This window comes from Mesoplodon bidens, assembly GCF_964165515.1.
Source record: "Mesoplodon bidens genome assembly, chromosome: 7".
In the NCBI taxonomy this organism is placed as follows: domain Eukaryota; kingdom Metazoa; phylum Chordata; class Mammalia; order Artiodactyla; family Ziphiidae; genus Mesoplodon; species Mesoplodon bidens.
In genome coordinates this window covers 107,245,780-107,263,298 of record NC_138164.1, presented here as the reverse complement: position 1 = coordinate 107,263,298, position 17,519 = coordinate 107,245,780, and the positions used below count along the sequence as shown (strand labels likewise).

General features: G+C 47.0%; 1 protein-coding gene across 4 annotated transcripts in view; it reads left to right on the top strand.

Moving 5' to 3' along the window:
• The window catches only part of AHNAK (AHNAK nucleoprotein), a 107,329-nt gene that overhangs the window by 70,531 nt on the left and 19,279 nt on the right, over positions 1 to 17,519 (top strand). The window contains exon 6 of one of the 4 annotated variants that reach the window (XM_081241496.1): positions 3,182 to 3,238. The exons of the other annotated variants lie outside the window; for them this stretch is intronic. Coding sequence (XP_081097622.1) covers positions 3,182 to 3,238 — 57 coding nt within the window. The remainder of the gene's footprint in view (positions 1 to 3,181; positions 3,239 to 17,519) is intronic. 4 annotated transcript variants of the gene reach the window in all.

Genomic DNA, 17,519 nt, shown 5'->3' with positions numbered 1-17,519 from the left:
GGCTTAGCTGCTCCGTGGCATGTGGGGTCTTCCCGGACCAGGGCTCGGACCCATGTCCCCTGCATTGGCAGGCGGATTCTTAACCACTGTGCCACAAGGGAAGTCGCGGCATGTATGAACTGATAAGTTTTTGTTTCATTCATTGATCTAACCAGTATTTATTGAAAGCGCATTATGTTCCAGACCCTGGGGATAGCAATGAGCAAGATCAAGTCCTTGTCTTCTTGGAACATTCTAGTGAGGCGAGGTGTGTTAAGGGTTGCAAAAATCCAGATGGCTAATATTCTGTATAATTAATTTGTTTCAACGTAAGGCACTTTTGTGTTGTCCTGGAATAACTGAAGATGGATACATCATTAGAAACACATTCCTGATCTATAGGTCTTGGAGATAAAAACAGAGAGAAGGACACCTTCACCCTCACCTTGGATTTCTTCCATTAGGGACTGCTCACACTTATAGCGCAAACCCTTTAAAACCACATCACCCTTTGGTTCATCCACAGAAATGCGTTGGTGGCTTGTTTATACCCAACACTTCTTTGCAATTAACAATTACAGTGATTTGCATGAGCAACGATTTAACACTCATGGGAGTAAGAAGTCATTGTCAGGCTTGATTCCACTGATCTTCATATCAAAGGAGCTCAGATATTTTCAGAGTTGGTGATTCAAAAAGTAGCAAAATATATGGATTTGGAGTTAGAGGGCCTGGATTCACGTTATCCACCCGCCATTTATTGGTCAGGTGACCTTATGAAGTTCCTCTAACCTGTAGACCTTAATTTCATCATAAAAATGTGGCTAAAGCTGCCTGTGCTGGGTACTTCGGGGGTGTAAGTGCTTTATAATAATTTATAAATGAAAGCGTCCTATGTTGAATGAACATGGGCTGTTGCTATGATAATTTATAACACAGTTCTGTGACTTTCTTCAGTAGTTTTCAGTTCTGTAGCTTTAATAAATAGGGACAGAGAAAACTGCTGACCCACTGGGCGTGGCAGCTGAGTATTCAATAACTGTCAGTCCTAAGGAGGGATGAGGTGCAGGACTAGAGACCAGAGATGAAATGAGAGGGGAGGGCAGGGGTGGTGGGAGTGAGGAACAGCCGGTGGCCGGGCGGGGGGCTGTGGTTATAGAGGGAAAGTTCTTTTTTTGTTGTTGTTGTTAATTATTTTATTGAAGTATAATTGATTTACCATGTTGTGGCAATCTCAGCTGTATAGAAAAGTGACTCAGTTATACACACACAGACGTTCTTTTTTTAATATTCTTTTCCATGATGGTTTATCCCAGGATATTGAATATAGTTCACTGTGCTACACAGTAGGTCCTTGTTTTTTATCCATCCTATATATAATAGTTTACATCTGCTAATCCCACACTTCCCTCCCCCACCAACCTCCCCCTTGGCAACCACAAGTCTGTTCTCTATGTCTGTGAGTCTGTTTCTGTTTTGTAGATAGGTTCATTTGTGCCATGTTTTAGATTCCACATATAAGTGATATCATATGGTATTTGTCTTTGTCTTTCTGACTTACTTTACTTAGTACGATAATCTCTAGTTGCATCCAGGTAGCTGCAAATGGCATCATTTCATTCTTTTTTATGGCTGAGTAATATTCCATTGCCTATATGTACCACATCTTCTTTATCCATTCATCTGTCGATGGACATTTAGGTTGTTTCCATGACTTGGCTATTGTGAATAGTGCTGCTATGAACATAAGGGTGTGTGTATCTTTTTGAATTATAGTTTTGTCTGGGAATATTGCTGAATCATATGTTAATTCTATTTTTAGTTTTCTGAGGAAGCTCCACACTGTTTTCCATAGTGGCTGCGCCAACTTACATTCCTACCAGCAGTGTAGGAGGGTTACAGAGGGAAAGTTCTGCATGTAAGATACTGAAAGTGGACTAGTTTCAGGCCCTCTTAAGCCCTAGGGTGCCACCTAGAAATGGCGTTGCTGAAACGAGGTCCCAGCTACCCTGTTTTAGAATGCAGAGGCCAAGAGGCCATTTTAGAAAGACTTCTATTTAAAAGTTTAAATGTCTATCCCTTAAAGGTTTCATCCTTAGCCATTCAGGAAATTCTACTCTATAAAGTGACTCATTCATTCCCCGAGGGTTCCACAACGCCAAGGTTTTACTGGGCCAACCGCAGAGACGTCCATTCCTGGAAGATTGTTCCCATTTTGTCATGGACTTGGAGGGAATATTTTTGAATTCTCAGTTATGGAGAACTCAAAACACTTTTTTAGAAATTAGTTCTAAAATCCTTAGGTATTGTCCTTCTCTTACTCTTGAGTATGAAAATTGGAAATGTCTTATGATCTCCAGATTAAATAATCTTAATGTGCTTAAAAAGGCAATTTAGATTCCAACCCTACTGCAATACAGACACCCCCTCTCCAGGACATCCCAGCCACCTTCCCTCCAGTTAGTGGGGGATTCTTTGATCTTTCTTTCTTTTTTTTTTAAAATAAATTTATTTATTTATTTACTTTTTATTTTTGGCTGTGTTGCATCTTTGCTGCTGCGAGTAGGTTTTCTCTAGTTGCAGTGAGCAGAGGCTACTCTTCATTGCGGTGTGCAGGCTTCTCATTGTCGTGGCTTCTCCTGTTTTGGAGCTCAGGCTCCAGGTGCACAGGCTTCAGTAGTTGTGGCACACTGGCTCAGTAGTTGCAGCCTGTGGGCTCTAGAGCGCAGGCTCAATAGTTGTGGTGCACGGGCTTAGTTGCTCCGGGGCATGTGGGATCTTCCCGGGCCAGGGCTCGAACCCATGTCCCTTGCATTGGCAGGCAGATTCTTAACCACTGCACCACCAGGGAAGCCCTGATCTTTTTTCTGTAATCTCATCTTCAACCTTAAAATCCCACTGTCCTCACCTCTCTGCTTCCAAAGCTCAGGGCTTAGCCTCCTGCTCTTCTCTATCCACTAAAGAAAGACTTATTTCCCCTTGAATCATTTTTTCCTTTTTTTATTGAAGGATAGTTGGTTTACAATACTGTGTTAGTTTCAGGTGTACAGCAAAGTGATTTGGTTACACATATACACATATATATTTTAAAAAATTCTTTTCCATTATAGTTTATTACACGATAGTGAATACTGTTCCCTGGGCTATACGATCATTTTTTAAAGATATGACAAAAAAGCCAAGTTTTTACCAATTATTTCAGATAACTCAAAACTGTTGAGAGGGAAAAGTGGACGTCACCCCCGATGCCCTCTCCAAGGTAAGCCCCACTTGGCCTGCATATGCACTCTTTCTGGGAAATCTCTCCCAGGCTGAAGGCTTTGGGACAGGGTCTCTGGATCCAAGTGTCCAGCTCCAGCTCTTTGTGGTCCAGCCCACATTTCTGCTGGACATGTGAGTCCCTCATTTCAGATACAGCAAATCTTTTTTTTTTTTTTTTTTTTTTGGTGGTACGCGGGCCTCTCACTGTTGTGGCCTCTCCCGTTGCGGAGCACAGGCTCCGGACGCGCAGGCTCAGCGGCCATGGCTCACGGGCCCAGCCGCTCTGCGGCATGTGGGATCTTCCTGGACCGGGGCACGAATCCGTGTCTCCTGCATCAGCAGGCGGACTCTCAACCACTGCGCCACCAGGGAAGCCCAGATACAGCAAATCTTAAGATCTGCTGGCAGAATCCACTTCTATAGCCACTGTGGACAGGCCTTTAGTGACCTGCAAGACAGGTTTCCTGTATGTAACCGTGGGAACTACCTTGGACCTCTGTGTGCCTCAGTTTCCTCATCTGTAACGTGGGTTAGAACACCATGATCCCTCACACACTGTTTTGCTCTGATCAGTCTATGCGTCCAGCCTCCTCCTCAATTAATATTTCTAGTTTCCCTTCCTGCACGGGTCATTTTTTTTGCCCAGCAGAAGGGCTTGTGGAGCAGTGCAGAGAACAGGAAGACCAAGGTCACCTTTGGGCTGTTAGCTGTGTGACCCTGCCAATCATGTGGTCCTCTGGACCTTAGTTTTCTCATATGAGAAATGGGGGACCAGGGCTGTCTGATCTCCAGGAGATGTTCTGGTTCTCTTCTGAAGCCCATGATTCTCATGACCTCCTCCTGCCCAGGGTGACCCCTCTGATCCTGAGGGAACAGTCAGCTCAGCGTAGGTGTTTGCTGCTTTCAGCACACAGTGACAGTGGTAGGTTTTGGGGAGGGGACAGTCTGGGGAAGATGGACCCTTTTCTAGAGCCCCTGAGTCAGTTCCTCATGGTCTGACTTCCTTTTATCCTTTGAAGTGTTGTGAAATCTCAGCATATCACCCACGCGCACATTCGACTCTGAGTGTATCCCGACACCATTCCAATCCCAAATACGAGTGATTTGGAGATAATCTCTCACCTGTGAGCTTGGCAACCCCTGCTCTTTGTCCTTGCGTGGTGTTTTGAAGGGGCTAGGATAACCAACCATCCCGGCTTGCCCTGGACTGTCCTGGCTTTAGCCCTGGGAGTCCCATGTCCCAGGAAACCCCTCAGTCCACACCAGGATGGTTGGTTCCCCTCCCTGTGGTCCCCATCAGGGCCTGGCTGATTTCCTCAGTGGGACGGGCCACAGTTAAATAGAGTCCGCACGGCAGTGAATCTCAGAATCAGCTGGGGTTCTGGGTACATACAGATTCCTGGGCCCCATCCTGGAGGGTCTGAGTCAGTAGATCTGAAGTGGGGGCCAGGAATTTGATGTTATCAGGTCCCCAGGTGGGTCTGGGGTAGGTGGTTCAGGTACCACACCTGCTAGGCTTGGGGAAATGGAGGAGACAGAGTCAGCTCCTGCTCTTCTGACACAGGCAGGAGCCAGGTAGAGCCAGAACTCCCTCTGATATGCAGGGGAACGAAATCAGAGCTGTAAAGTGAGTAACATGAGTACTGGCCAATTTTTTTCCCTCCTCCCACCCTCCAAAGTCATTCAGTGCTTACAAAGCTTGGCTTTGTTCATTATGAGGGCTGACGTGGCATTTTTTGGCAGGGGGTCTGCACAGAGGGTGGGTAAGTTGCAAGAAATGGCCATTGCCTGAGGCTCACATCAGACTCACCTGTCTCAAAACACCTCTGCACTGGGTGACCCCTCTGGTGAGGGGACTGAGGGGGACCATCATTAAAGCCCCTTGCAGCTCTGATGTTCTGGCCCCGGGTGGTGAGGAAGTAGCCCTGTCCTTATTCTTGGTGGGCAGCTGTCACTGCTGTTGTTTACAAGCTAAGCCTTATTCTAAGGTGAAGTGATGTTCTGGTGTCCTCAAGGGCCCTTAGTGATAGGGTTGATGGAACAGGACCTGGAGGTCGGGTGGCCGTAAAGGGCTCACTTATTCTCTGGGTTCGGGGATGCTCCCTTGTCCCTGATGCCAAAGGATAAAGTGGCAGAGATGTCCTTTTTTTTCTTTTTCTAATTGAAGTATAGTTAACTTACAATGTTGTGTTAGTTTCAGGTGTACAGCACAGTGACTCATATATATATATATATATATATTCTTTTTTTCAGATTCTTTTCCCTTATAGTTTATTACTAAATATTGAGTATAGTTCCTGATGTCTTCTTATTCACACCTCGCATTGTTCTTTCGATGGTTTGGTTTTCCAGAGTCTCTCTGTCCATGGTCATTCTGAGGGTGCTGGTTGGTGGTGGAAGATGGTATTCTTTCCAAACCCTTTGGTGGCCTCAGAGTTAACTTAGAGCTTCGGACTGTGCACATGGCAGTGCGTTTAGACACAGTCCTCTTGCCGAGATGTGTTCCGGGAGCAGAACCCCTACATGCGGACCTACAATTCAAACTCCACCTCCTGCTTCCAGTCTCCTCCAGTCCCCACTCCTCTGGGTGAGCTGAAACCCCCCTGAAGGCTCTCTCCCCTCCTGTGGACACCAGACTTGACCTTCTTGGAAGACAGTGGTGCAGTGCCAAGTTCAAGTCCTGGGTTCAAATCCTAGCTCTGCTATTGACTAGCTGGGTCTCCAAGATAAAAACATGGCAGGGGGCTTCCCTGGTGGCATAGTGGTTGAGAGTCCGCCTGCTGATACAGGGGACACGGGTTCGTGCCCCGGTCCGGGAAGATCCCACATGCCGCGGAGCGGCTGGGCCCGTGAGCCATGGCCGCTGAGCCTGCGCGTCCGGAGCCTGTGCTCCGCAACGGGAGAGGCCACAACAGTGAGAAGCCCACGTACCGCAAAAAAAAAACAAAACGTGGCAGGGACTGTGATGGCTCTAATGAGGCAGTCGCTAGGAGACTGTTCTGACAGTTCCTTCCCACCTTCCCCACCCCCCAAATAATAGCAGCTAGGAAGAAACTACAGGAATGTAACAGACCCCCAATCCACTAAGCCCATCTGCAGACAATGCAAAGGAACAGGCTGTGCAGCATCGTGGGTAGGACCTCTGGCTCCAGAGAGGGGCTGCCTGCATCCAGTTCCAGCCCCCCCCACCCCCTACAAGCTGTTCTTCCTTAGCCTCAGTTTTCCCCTTGCCTTGTAGATAGGGTTGTTTTACTTACTTATTTATTTATTTATTTATTTTGTTTATTTGTTTATTTTTCTCGGTACGCGGGCCTCTCACTGTTGTGGCCTCTCCCGTTGCGGAGCACAGGCTCCGGATGCGCAGGCTCAGCGGCCATGGCTCACATGCCCAGCCGCTCCGTGGCATGTGGGATCCTCCCGGACTGGGGCACGAACCCGTGTTCCCTGCATCGGCAGGCGGACTCTCAACCACTGCACCACCAGGGAAGCCCCGGGTTGTTTATTAAATGAGGGACCACACGTGAAGTGTTTGGCACAGTGCCTGGCACGTTGTAAGTGCTCAATAAACATCAGCCATTTGCTATTTTTGTTATTGTTGCTATTGTCTGCTTTAGAGAGGGCCCCCTGGCATGCTGGGTATTGGCTGGTGTGAGTGAACTGTGCCAATAAAGCCAACCCTGGCCAGAGATGGATGCTTAATAGGATGTATGGCCAGCATCTGCTGCGCCCTCCCCGGTTGCCGTGGTTACTGACCTGGGCACCTGGTTCTCTCTCTGTTGCTGGCGCCTCTCCAGCTCAGGTCTAGGTGACCCCATTCAAACCTGGTGTCATTCCATGACTGTTTCTCTGCGGTCCCCTCCTGGATGCTCTGGTTTCAGTTTTGCTCCAGCTGAGCAGAGGCAGACCCCACAGGTGGCAGAGTGAAGGGTGAACTGGAGGGACCAAAGGCCAGGTGTTGGTTGAAAATCTCCAGGGGAGGCACGGTGAAGGCTGGAAGGGCACCAGCCATGGCAAGGGAGAGAGGACAGCTTTAAGAAGTGTTCTGAATTTAGAACTAATACGATGTGGCATTCTAACATATGAAGAGAAGAAGTGAAAAATAAATGATACTTCTAACTTGAAAAGCCCTATCCTATTCTTTCTATGCTTCACTCAATGGATCTCATCAATTCCTGTGACTTGAAAGACCGTTCCTAGGCTGATAATCTCCAAATTCTCAATTCCTTGAGCTCCAGCCTTGCCCCCTTCACTTGGATGTCTCTGGAGGCATTTCAAACTCAGCATTTCCAAAATGAAACTCCAAAAATGGCTTGCCTCCCTCACTCCCAAATTCTTTTCTCCATCTCAGTAAATTGTACTACTTTCCCTTGTGTCCAAGGTAGAACATATGAGTGTCATCCTCCATGTCTCCCTCTTCCTCATCCCTTGTATCCCACCCACCAGCAAGTCCCATCATGTGCATCTTGGGACTACATCACAAAGGAAACACACCATCTCTCTCCATCTCTACTGCCACCATCCAAGGCCAAGCCACCACCATCTCTCACCTGGGAGACTGTGAGCCCACACTGGGCTCCCACTTCCACTCTGGCTCCAAATTCCAGCCATTTGTTTTAGGAACACAAATTTGATCGTTAATCCTCTTACCCAGTGATTTCCAACGGCACTTAGCACGACAATCACCACCATCCCATGGCTTACCCTTTTCTATCCTGGATCTCGCCTTCATCTGACTTCCCTCCTCCCATCACTCCTCTTTGGCCTCACTGGCTTCCTTGGGGTCCCCGTGAGGCGCCACGTCTTTCCTTCTTTCGCTCCATCATGGTTCCCACTGTCTGGAATGCTCTGCCTCATCTTTGCATGGCCAGCTTCTTTTCATCCTTCAAACATCAGCCTAAGTGTTCCCTCTCAGCTCACTGCCCAAGACCTAAGGAGGCTCAGCATCCTTCTCATCATCCTCTTTAGCCAATCATTTCGCTCAGAGCACTCACTGTTCACAACTTGACATTTTCATTTGTTCATCTTGTTTATTGTTTGCCTCCCCCACTGGAGTGTCAAGCCTATAGGGCAGCCTGGCACACAGAAGGTGCCAACAGGTATTTGTTGAATCGACGAACAGGTGGCTGATGGGGCTATGCACTTAAGGAGCACAGGGGGCCAGGAGAACGCTGGTAGTCAAGGGGTGGCAGATGGGCTGTCAAGGGGACTTGAGACCAAGGGATAGGAAGGTAGTGTCAGTAAAAAGAGAGGAGGGTCACATTGGTAGGGTATACTTTTGGCCGCAGGTAACAGCAGAAGTGTCCAGTGGTGAGGTAGACAAGAGGGATTATTTTTAAAAATTTAAAAATTAAAGTATAGTTGATTTACAATATCATGTAAGTTTCAGGTATACAGCACAGCAATTCAGAATCTATATATTCTTTTTCAGATTCTTTTCCCTTATAAGTTATTACATAATATTGAGGGTAGTTCCCTGTGCTATACAGTAGGTCCTTGTTGGTTATCTATTTTATACATAGTAGTGTGTATATGTTAATCCCAACCTCTCAATTTATCCCTCCTCCCACCCCCTTTCCCCTTTGGTAACCATTAGTTTGTTTCCTGTGTCTGTGAGTAAGAGGGATTATTTTTCTCGTGGTTGAGATGGTCAGTAGCCAATCTCTGGTCAGTGTCACTGAGGTCCTTTTGACCTCCCCTCAGCTTCAGGCATCACATCCTCACACGACTGAGTTCAAAGACAGAAAAGGAAGCAGCCTGGGCAGACACTGTCCTCACGGCTCCCTCGTATTGGTGGGGGTGGGTGGTGGTAGAGGGGTTGTCCCCAGAAGACCCTCACTTATCTCGCCCTATATCCCACTGGTCAGAAAGGACCCATGCTGCCCTTGGACCAGAAGCTGTGCCCATCTTGCTGAAATAAAAGAATCTCTTTCCTGTCCTTGAACTAAGTTGGGATTCTGTCGGCTAAAGAGAAGGGAAATGGCTCTGAGTAAGCAACAAGCAGTGCTGGCCCCAAGTACCTCTCACAAGGAAGCGTCTTTTCCGTTGGGTTCACTGCTACAGAGAGGTCAAATGGGATGGGTGTTGCGAAGCGGCCACTGGATTCAATGCTTGTAGACTATTTGTGGCCCTTGAGAGGCAGTTCCCATCGAGTAGCCGGGCTGGGCTGCACCCGGCAGGGGCTTAGGAATCCCTGGGAGAAGTTCAGGAGATGAAAGTGGGCTACCAGGAAGTTTGGAGTTAAAGCTAAGAGGAGAGATGGGACGGTCTCTGGGCACAGTAGGCAGACACAGGAGGTCTGACTTTTCATCCGGGACAGACTTGAAGATGTTTATAGGCGGAGCAAAAGAAGCCAGCAGGAAAGAGAGGGTAGGGATTTTGAAGCAAGATAGGATAGTTGATTCCTGTGCTCTGAAAGAAGCATGGGAATGGGATCAGTGCACAAGAGGTGGTGGCTGTTACTGGAACAAGTGGGGAGGCTTTTATGAAGAGACTCAGATGCCTTCTGAGACTGGGGGGAAGGAGGGCAGGATGGTGAAGACCCCCAGGAGGGACAAAGATTCCTTATTTTCTTTGATGTGACAATGGGCTCACTTAGAGATTGAATTCATGATCTTGATCTTTCCATCAACCCATCATTTTAACACCTGATACAATAGACTCTAAAGAGACAGATCACGTTCCTGTGGTCGTACACTGGAAAGTCCAAGGACAAAGCCTATCCTTGAGTTTTCTTGTTCAGATGGACGCAGCCACCCAGGACATGGTCAGGGGCATGGTTATTACATGATGCAATCCAGAGGGTGGAGGTCACTTCACACACAGCATGGAGCTGCCAGATCCTGTAGCCGACGGGCAGCAGGGTGGCGAGGGAGAGTCCTGGGCTGTACAGAGAGGACTAGGGAGCCAGGTCAAGGTCCACCACTTACAAGCTGGGGTTCGCTGGCATCTTCCAAGCCTGACCTTATCTGCAGGGGGGTGGGTTATGGTGCTTGTCTCCTCCCTCCGCTGTCCACAGTTATAAAACGTGTTGGCTTCTCACAGGGATTAAGGGAATGCCTTCTTGCCCCGTCACCACTCCTCTATGGGGAGTTTTGACCCTGCTCAGTAGCCCCTGGAATAGGATGGCAGTTTTCGTCCCCATTAGCCCTGGCCTGTCACTTCTGAAATCTTTCCCCTCTTGTTTTGCGGGATGATGGCACAGCGCCCAGCTCGTAGAACAGGGAGCCAAACCCTCTCCTCTTGTTTACTCAGATCGTAGCTATGGCTGCAGCAAAAAGCAAACAGCAGTTTGACTAGATGCATGAGCTCAATATTCCACAACATTGGAAGCTCGTGTCTGCTTACGTAGGAGGCATAGAACACAATATTATGTTGAAATGACTAATAGTCCCTACAGAAAAAAAATGCATTTTTAAGAAAAAGTTCTTAGCAGGAATGTTCAGATGCTGAGTTGGTAAGACTGACACTAGTTCTGTGTGTCTCCTCTTCAGAATCTCCTTCCTGTCCATCCCCATCACATGCTGCCTCGGGGTGTGGGTTCTGAAGGGGACATGTCTGCCGTGTGGTCACCCTCTTTACCCAGCCCGTGGGGTAGGACTTGGGGCTCCACACACGTTCACAGAGTCGCTGGGGGAGGCTGATGCTGGTAAGAAGTGAGGAACAGGATCATTTGATCCCATTAAAGCTGTCATCATTGGATCAGTCCTGCCCACTGGCTGGGTCGCCTGGACCCCACTTCGTCATCTCTAAAATGGGACTAACGATAGTTTCTCCGTCACGGGATGGCCGTGGAGAGTCAATGAGTTTATTGTGAAGTGTTTAAGAGGGTGCCCAGAGGCAATCAGTTACTCAATCAACAAACACAGAGTGCCTGTAACTTGTCCCCGTTGTGCCTTGCGGGAAGGAAGCCCCAGATGCGTCTATGCCCTCGAGGAACCAGCATCTATCTGGAGAAGGAAAATTGGACACTCTGGACATCAATAGAGAGCAGTGAGGCCTGGGGGAACAGCCTTTCCCGTGGCGAGGATGTCCTGGAGGGCAAGCAGCTGCTGGGTGGGGTGCGCTGTCAGCCAGCCCTGCTTAATCTCCTGGCAGCCGAGGCAGGGAGAAAGGAGAATCTGGTATTCATTGTGTGGTTGTTTCTGATTTCCTTCTGCTTTTGAGATCCTCTTCTGAGGGAGAACAATGGCCCAAGAGGCTCAGGCTTCCTTGGCCAGGTACCCACCAAGCTGTGGGGGAGGCAGCGCCCAGAAGGAGGCAAGAGCCAGCCGGGCACTCGCAAGCAGGTGGCATTTGATTCCCGTCTTCTGAGAATCTCTGGGGACACTGGGTTTTGGTGGCTGGTTCGAATCCCAGCCTATTACTTATCATTATATCCCTGGGGCTTTGAGTGAGTTCTCCCAATCTCATTTACGAGTATTCTTTTAAAACTTTCTCTATTTGCCAAGGAAGAGCAGTCCTTCTTGTACCACCAGGAAGGCAGTACCGTCAGACGCTGGGTGAGCAGAGGGGGCCGTTGAACACATGGGACTCCCTGTGGGCTCTTGATTTTGGAGCCACGAGGTTGCTCCCTGCCACTGTGTCCCCAGCAGGAAGTGGAGAGTGCAGGGTCCTCGAGCACATCGTCCAGCCCACAGACCAGCGCCGGGGAGGGATCCTCAGTGGAGGACCCCGGGGCTGGCGTTTCCCCAGCTGGTGCCTCGTAAGGCCAGCTGGGGGCAGAAGGCCCAGGACTGTCTCCAAAGAATGGGGTGGGGTTTCCTCATTCCTCTCTGTCGTCACACTTGGCCTCTTATTTGTGGATTTTAGTACATTTAGCGGCCTTGCTGGATTACTCTTTCATCACCAGAAAGCAGAGAGAATCTAAAAGTGACTGACCCACATGTGGAAAGGGGCAGAGACAGCCGGAGGGCTACTGGATTACGATCTTCAAGTCTATTGAGAAAGAGGCTCTGAGGATGACAGGTCAGCGTAAGAGGAGGGAGGGGGCGACACAGCCCTGCAGGGGCTAGGGCAGGGGTCAGCTGTCTTCAAGATGAGACAAGACCAGAGCAGGGTTGCCCAAGCTTAAGATGTCCAGTGCCATCATCACAATTTCTGCCACATCCACATGCCATCGTATACTATTTGTTTAATAACTGTCTTTAAATAGGTTTATTTTAAAAACCTTACTTTTAAAAAAAAACCACCGTCCATTTAATTAGAAAAAAAAACTTTATGTAATTACCATAAATGAAATCCAGAATTTTTCTAATAAGCACTGAAAAAAGTTCATAACTGTTAAAGTAAAAATATTCATCGTGTACCACTAAAATTTTGACCGCCACCCAGAGCTTTGTGTAAGTTCTTGGTGTAGGCTTTCTTTTTGAAATTTATTTATTTATTTATTTGTTTGTTTGTTTGTTTATTTATTTTTTCTGCGGTACGTGGGCCTCTCACTGTTGTGGCCTCTCCCGTTGCGGAGCACAGGCTCCGGACGCGCAGGCTCAGCGGCCATGGCTCACGGGCCCAGCTGCTCCGCGGCACGTGGGATCTTCCCGGACCGGGGCACGAACCCGTGTCCCCTGCATCGGCAGGCGGACTCTCAACCACTGCGCCACCAGGGAAGTCCTTGAAATTTATTTTTCTTTAACAATTGTTTTATTGAAATATAGTTGATTTACAGTATGCTGTTAGTTTCTGGTGTACAGCAAGGTGATTCAGTTTTTTACATATATATATATTATTTTTCAGATTCTTTGTCAGATATATATATATATGTTCTTTTTCAGATTCTTTTCCATTATGGTTTATTACAGGATATTGAATACAGTTTTCTGTGCTGTACGGTAGGACCTTGTTGTTTATCTAATTTATATCTGTTTTGTGTCTGTTAATCCCGTACTCTTAATTTATCCCTCTCCCCCGCCCCTTTGGTAACCATAGGTTTGTTCTCCATGTCTGTGAGTCTGTTTCTGTTTTGTAAATAAGTTCATTTGTATCATATTTTAGATTCCACATGTAAAAGATATCATATATTTGTCATTCTCTGTCTGACTTACTTCACTTAGTATGATAATCTCTAGGTCCATCCATTTTGCTTCAAATGACATTATTTCATTCTTTTCTTTATGGCTGAGTAGTATTCCACTGTGTGTATATATATCTTGGTGTGGGCTTTTACACACCAGGGGGTCCACGTGTGTCTGAGGGGGGCGAGGTTGACATTAGCTCCAAGTAAGGAGAAGCGTGATTTGTGTTGACTTGTGACCCCATAAAGATGCTCCAAGAGAGCATCCTGCTGCTTGACCAAGGTTTCCCCAGGCCCCATATCCACATCTCCAACATGGGAGAATGACAGTTTTTCCGGGGGAGGATGGACTGAATTCATGTATTTACAAGGTATTTAGAACAGCGTCCAGTGCATAGTAAGGGCTCAGCAAGTGTTAACGCCCACCATGACTTGGGAGATTCTGGCTGAGGGCTCTTGGCTGCCCTGGGCATCCCATCGCCTGTCTTGGAGACAGGGCCAGGGCTGACATGGTCTTGGGATTCCCTCCCCCTCTCATGGTCTCTTGCTCTGTAACTTCTCCACTGGGACAGGTGTGGCCGGGTGGCCTGACCATCATTTACCTCATGATTATAGGATTAAGTTAGGATGCAGTCATGGCATTAGTCATCATGAAACATCCCCGTTGGAACTGGTGGCCATCTATGTCCACTGGAGGCTCTGGCATGGGCTCCCAGGGGCGGGCACTCATGTTGGATCTGGGTCTGCACCTCCATCTGAGCAGCCCCGTGTTGTTTCTGGAATGGGACTGATGGCTTGGAGGAAGGAGCGGTGGGAAGCAATCCCAGGTTCCCCGGCGGGACTGGAAATACTGCTTCAGGCCCTGGAATTTTACTTTCCTGTTTGGCCTGGCACTTGTCCTCCCCTCCCCCAGCCCACCACATATTCGTCTCGGATGCATCCTCTCCCTCCCCCTCTCGAATCCGTTTCCTCATCTGTAAAAGTGGAGGTTGCACTAGATCGTATCTGAGGCCCCTTTGAGCTTGAGAAAGCTATGATTCACCTCTCAGCCACCCCCTCACTTTTCCCGCGGGCCTCTTGATTGACACTGAGAAGAAAGGTAGGAAGGAAAAGAGAGAAACAAGGGGAGCCGTGCATCCTACAGTGTAGGCACCGGCCCCCACGACACAGAAGTATCCGGTCCGAAGTGTCAGTAGTACTGAGGCTGAGAAACCCTGCTTTAGGGAAGGAGAGACAGAAGGAAAGAAATGATTTAAAAGGCAAATGTATAACGAATGCCCCCGAGATGATAAGTGATTAGACAAATGATACTGAAAGGGAAAATTCAGGGAGCAAAGGAAATGCATGGGAAAAAGGTTTATAAATGGGGAGAGAAAACATCGCTAGGGTGGAGAAGGATGTGTTTGTAAGATGATCACGGTGTGGGTTGTGAAAGCGAGCTGCTGGCCTGAGAGTATAAACCAGCGCTGGGGGGATTGCCATCCCCCTTTCTTGGTCACTCTGGAAGCTGCCGCTCCTCTGCAGCTCCTCCTATGGAATTTCAGCAGTGCAGCCAGTCAGCAATGGTGCCTGTTAATGCCCCCAAGTGGCTTTAAGGTAACAGGCTGGATGGTCCAAAGACTTAGGCAGTCATTACCATGTGAGTATTATCATGTGAGTCGGTCATGCTTCGTTTTTTCTGTGAGACCTTTGCTCCTCATTGAATTAACCACTCAGTTCTCTCCAACTCGAGAGGAAGACAGGAAGACACCACAAACACACGATGAAAAGAAATTAGCATAGAGTGTATTTATGACCCCGGGGGTAGGCAAACATTTCTAAAAGGTAACACCAAAAGCACTTCTAACCATAGAAGAAAAATGGATACATTGGACTTTATCAAAATTAGAAGGCTCTCTTCATAAAAAGGTACGATTAAAAACATGAAAAGACGAAAACTCTAATTCAAAAAGATACATGCATCCCAATGTTCAGAGCAGCACTATTCACAACAGCCAAGACATGGAAGCAACCTAAATGTCCATCAACAGATGAATGGGTAAAGAAGATGTGGGTATATATGCATATATTTACAATGGAATGTTACTCAACCATAAAAAAGAATGAAATAATGCCGTTTGCATCTACATGGATGGACCTAGAGATTATCATGCTAAATGAAGTAAGTCAGACAAAGAAAGGTAACTATCATATGATATTGCTTATATGTGGAATCTAAAAAAATGATACAAATGAACTTATTTACAAAATGGAAATAGACTCACAGACATGGAGAACAAACTTGTGGTTACCAAAGGGGAAAGGGAGGGGAGGGATAAATTAGGAGTTTGGGATTGACAGAGAAATGCTACTATGTATAAAATAGATAAACAATAAAGCTCTACTATATAGCACAGGGAACTATATTCAATATCTTGTAATAACGTATAATGGAAAAGAGTCTGAAAGAGAATATATATGTGTGTATATGTGTGTGTGTGTGTGTGTGTCTGAATCACTTTGCTGTACACCTGAAACTAACACAGCATTGTAAATCAACTATACTTCAATAAAAAATAAATTTTAAAAGGCACCATTAAAAACATGAAAAGGCGAGTCTCAGTCTCAGAAGATGTCTGCAATACATATAACGGGCAAAGTATTCATTTCCAGAGTAAATGAAGAGCCACTATAAATCAGTAAGAAAAAGGCAAATGACCCAATAAAAACTGGGCAAAAACCTTACAGACACTCACAAAAGAGCATATCCAGATGGTCAAATAAACTGTGAAAAGGTGCTCAACATCATTACTCATCAGGGAAATGCAAATTAAAAGCACAGGAAGCTACACTACACAGCCACCAGAAGGGCAAAAATAAGAGCGAGCACCAGGCATCACTGAAGATAAGGAGCCACTGGAACGCTTGTGCATTGCTGTGCAGGGTGTAGAAATGGCACAGCCGCTTAGGAAAATTGTTTGGCAGATTCTAGTAAAGCTAAAGCTTTCCCACTCTAGAACCCAGTAATTCCACTCACAGGTACACATACCCAGTGCCTGAGCTGACAAAAAGATATGTACAGAGTGTTCAAAGGAGAAATTCCCTGGCGGTCCAGTGGTTAGGACTTCGTGCTTCCGCTGCAGGGGTTACAGGTTTGATCCCTAGTCGGGGAACTAAGATCCTATGTGCCACGTGGTGCGGACAAAAGATTAAAAAAAAAAGAATATTCAGGGCTTCCCTGGTGGCGCAGTGGTTGAGAGTCCACCTACCGATGCAGGGGACACGGGTTCGTGCCCCGGTCTGGGAAGATCCCACGTGCCGCGGAGCGGCTGGGCCCGTGAGCCATTGCCGCTGAGCCTGCGCGTCTGGAGCCTGTGCTCTGCAGCGGGAGAGGCCACAGCAGTGAGAGGCCCGCGTGCCGCAAAAAAAAAAAAAAAAAAAAAAGAATGTTCAAAGGAGTTGTCTCCAAATCCCATCAACAGAAGATGGGATATAGATTGTGATATATTCATACAATGGAGTGCTACACACACAACCATGACAGAATCCACATTGTCTGAGTCCATTCATATGAAGTTCAAGAAGAGGCAAAGCAAAAATATGAGTCAAATCATGGTCGTAGCTGGTGGGCATATGGATTGAGATGGTGCAAGGGGGAACTTTTTGGGGTGCAGAAATAGTCTATATCTGGACTGGGGTGGTGGGTATACACATGCATATAAATGCAAATAATTATCAAGCTGTCCATTGAAGATGAGTGAGTTTTATGTACTTTATATATGTTATGCTTCGATTAAAAAAACGAAAAGATGCAGATTCTTATGTCCAAGTGAAGTAATAACAACAATAATAATTTATTGAATACCTTATATGTGCCAGGTGCTTAATACAGATTATTTCACTTCAACCACCCAAACTCACCTGTCGGCCAGGTATTATTCTCATTTTACACGTGAGGAAACCGAGGCCTAGAGAGGTTCACTAGCTTGTCTGAGACTCACAGCTAGTGGGTGCCGGGGCCAGGACTCGAGCTCCACAATCCAAGCTCTTGCCACTCGGCTTGGGATCTCACAGTGATTCTTGGTTCACCACCAAAGCTCTCTGTTTCGCCTGCTACTCCTCCCAAACACAGAAGCTTTAGATACCATATTTTAAAGAGAACTTCATCGTGTATCCTGATATTCCAGGAACTCAAATCCCTCTACCTTCTTTAAAAAAAAAAAAATCCCCTTTATGCATCCTTTCCATGAATGTGTTCCAATCGGAAGAAGAACTCATGGTTTCCTACCCA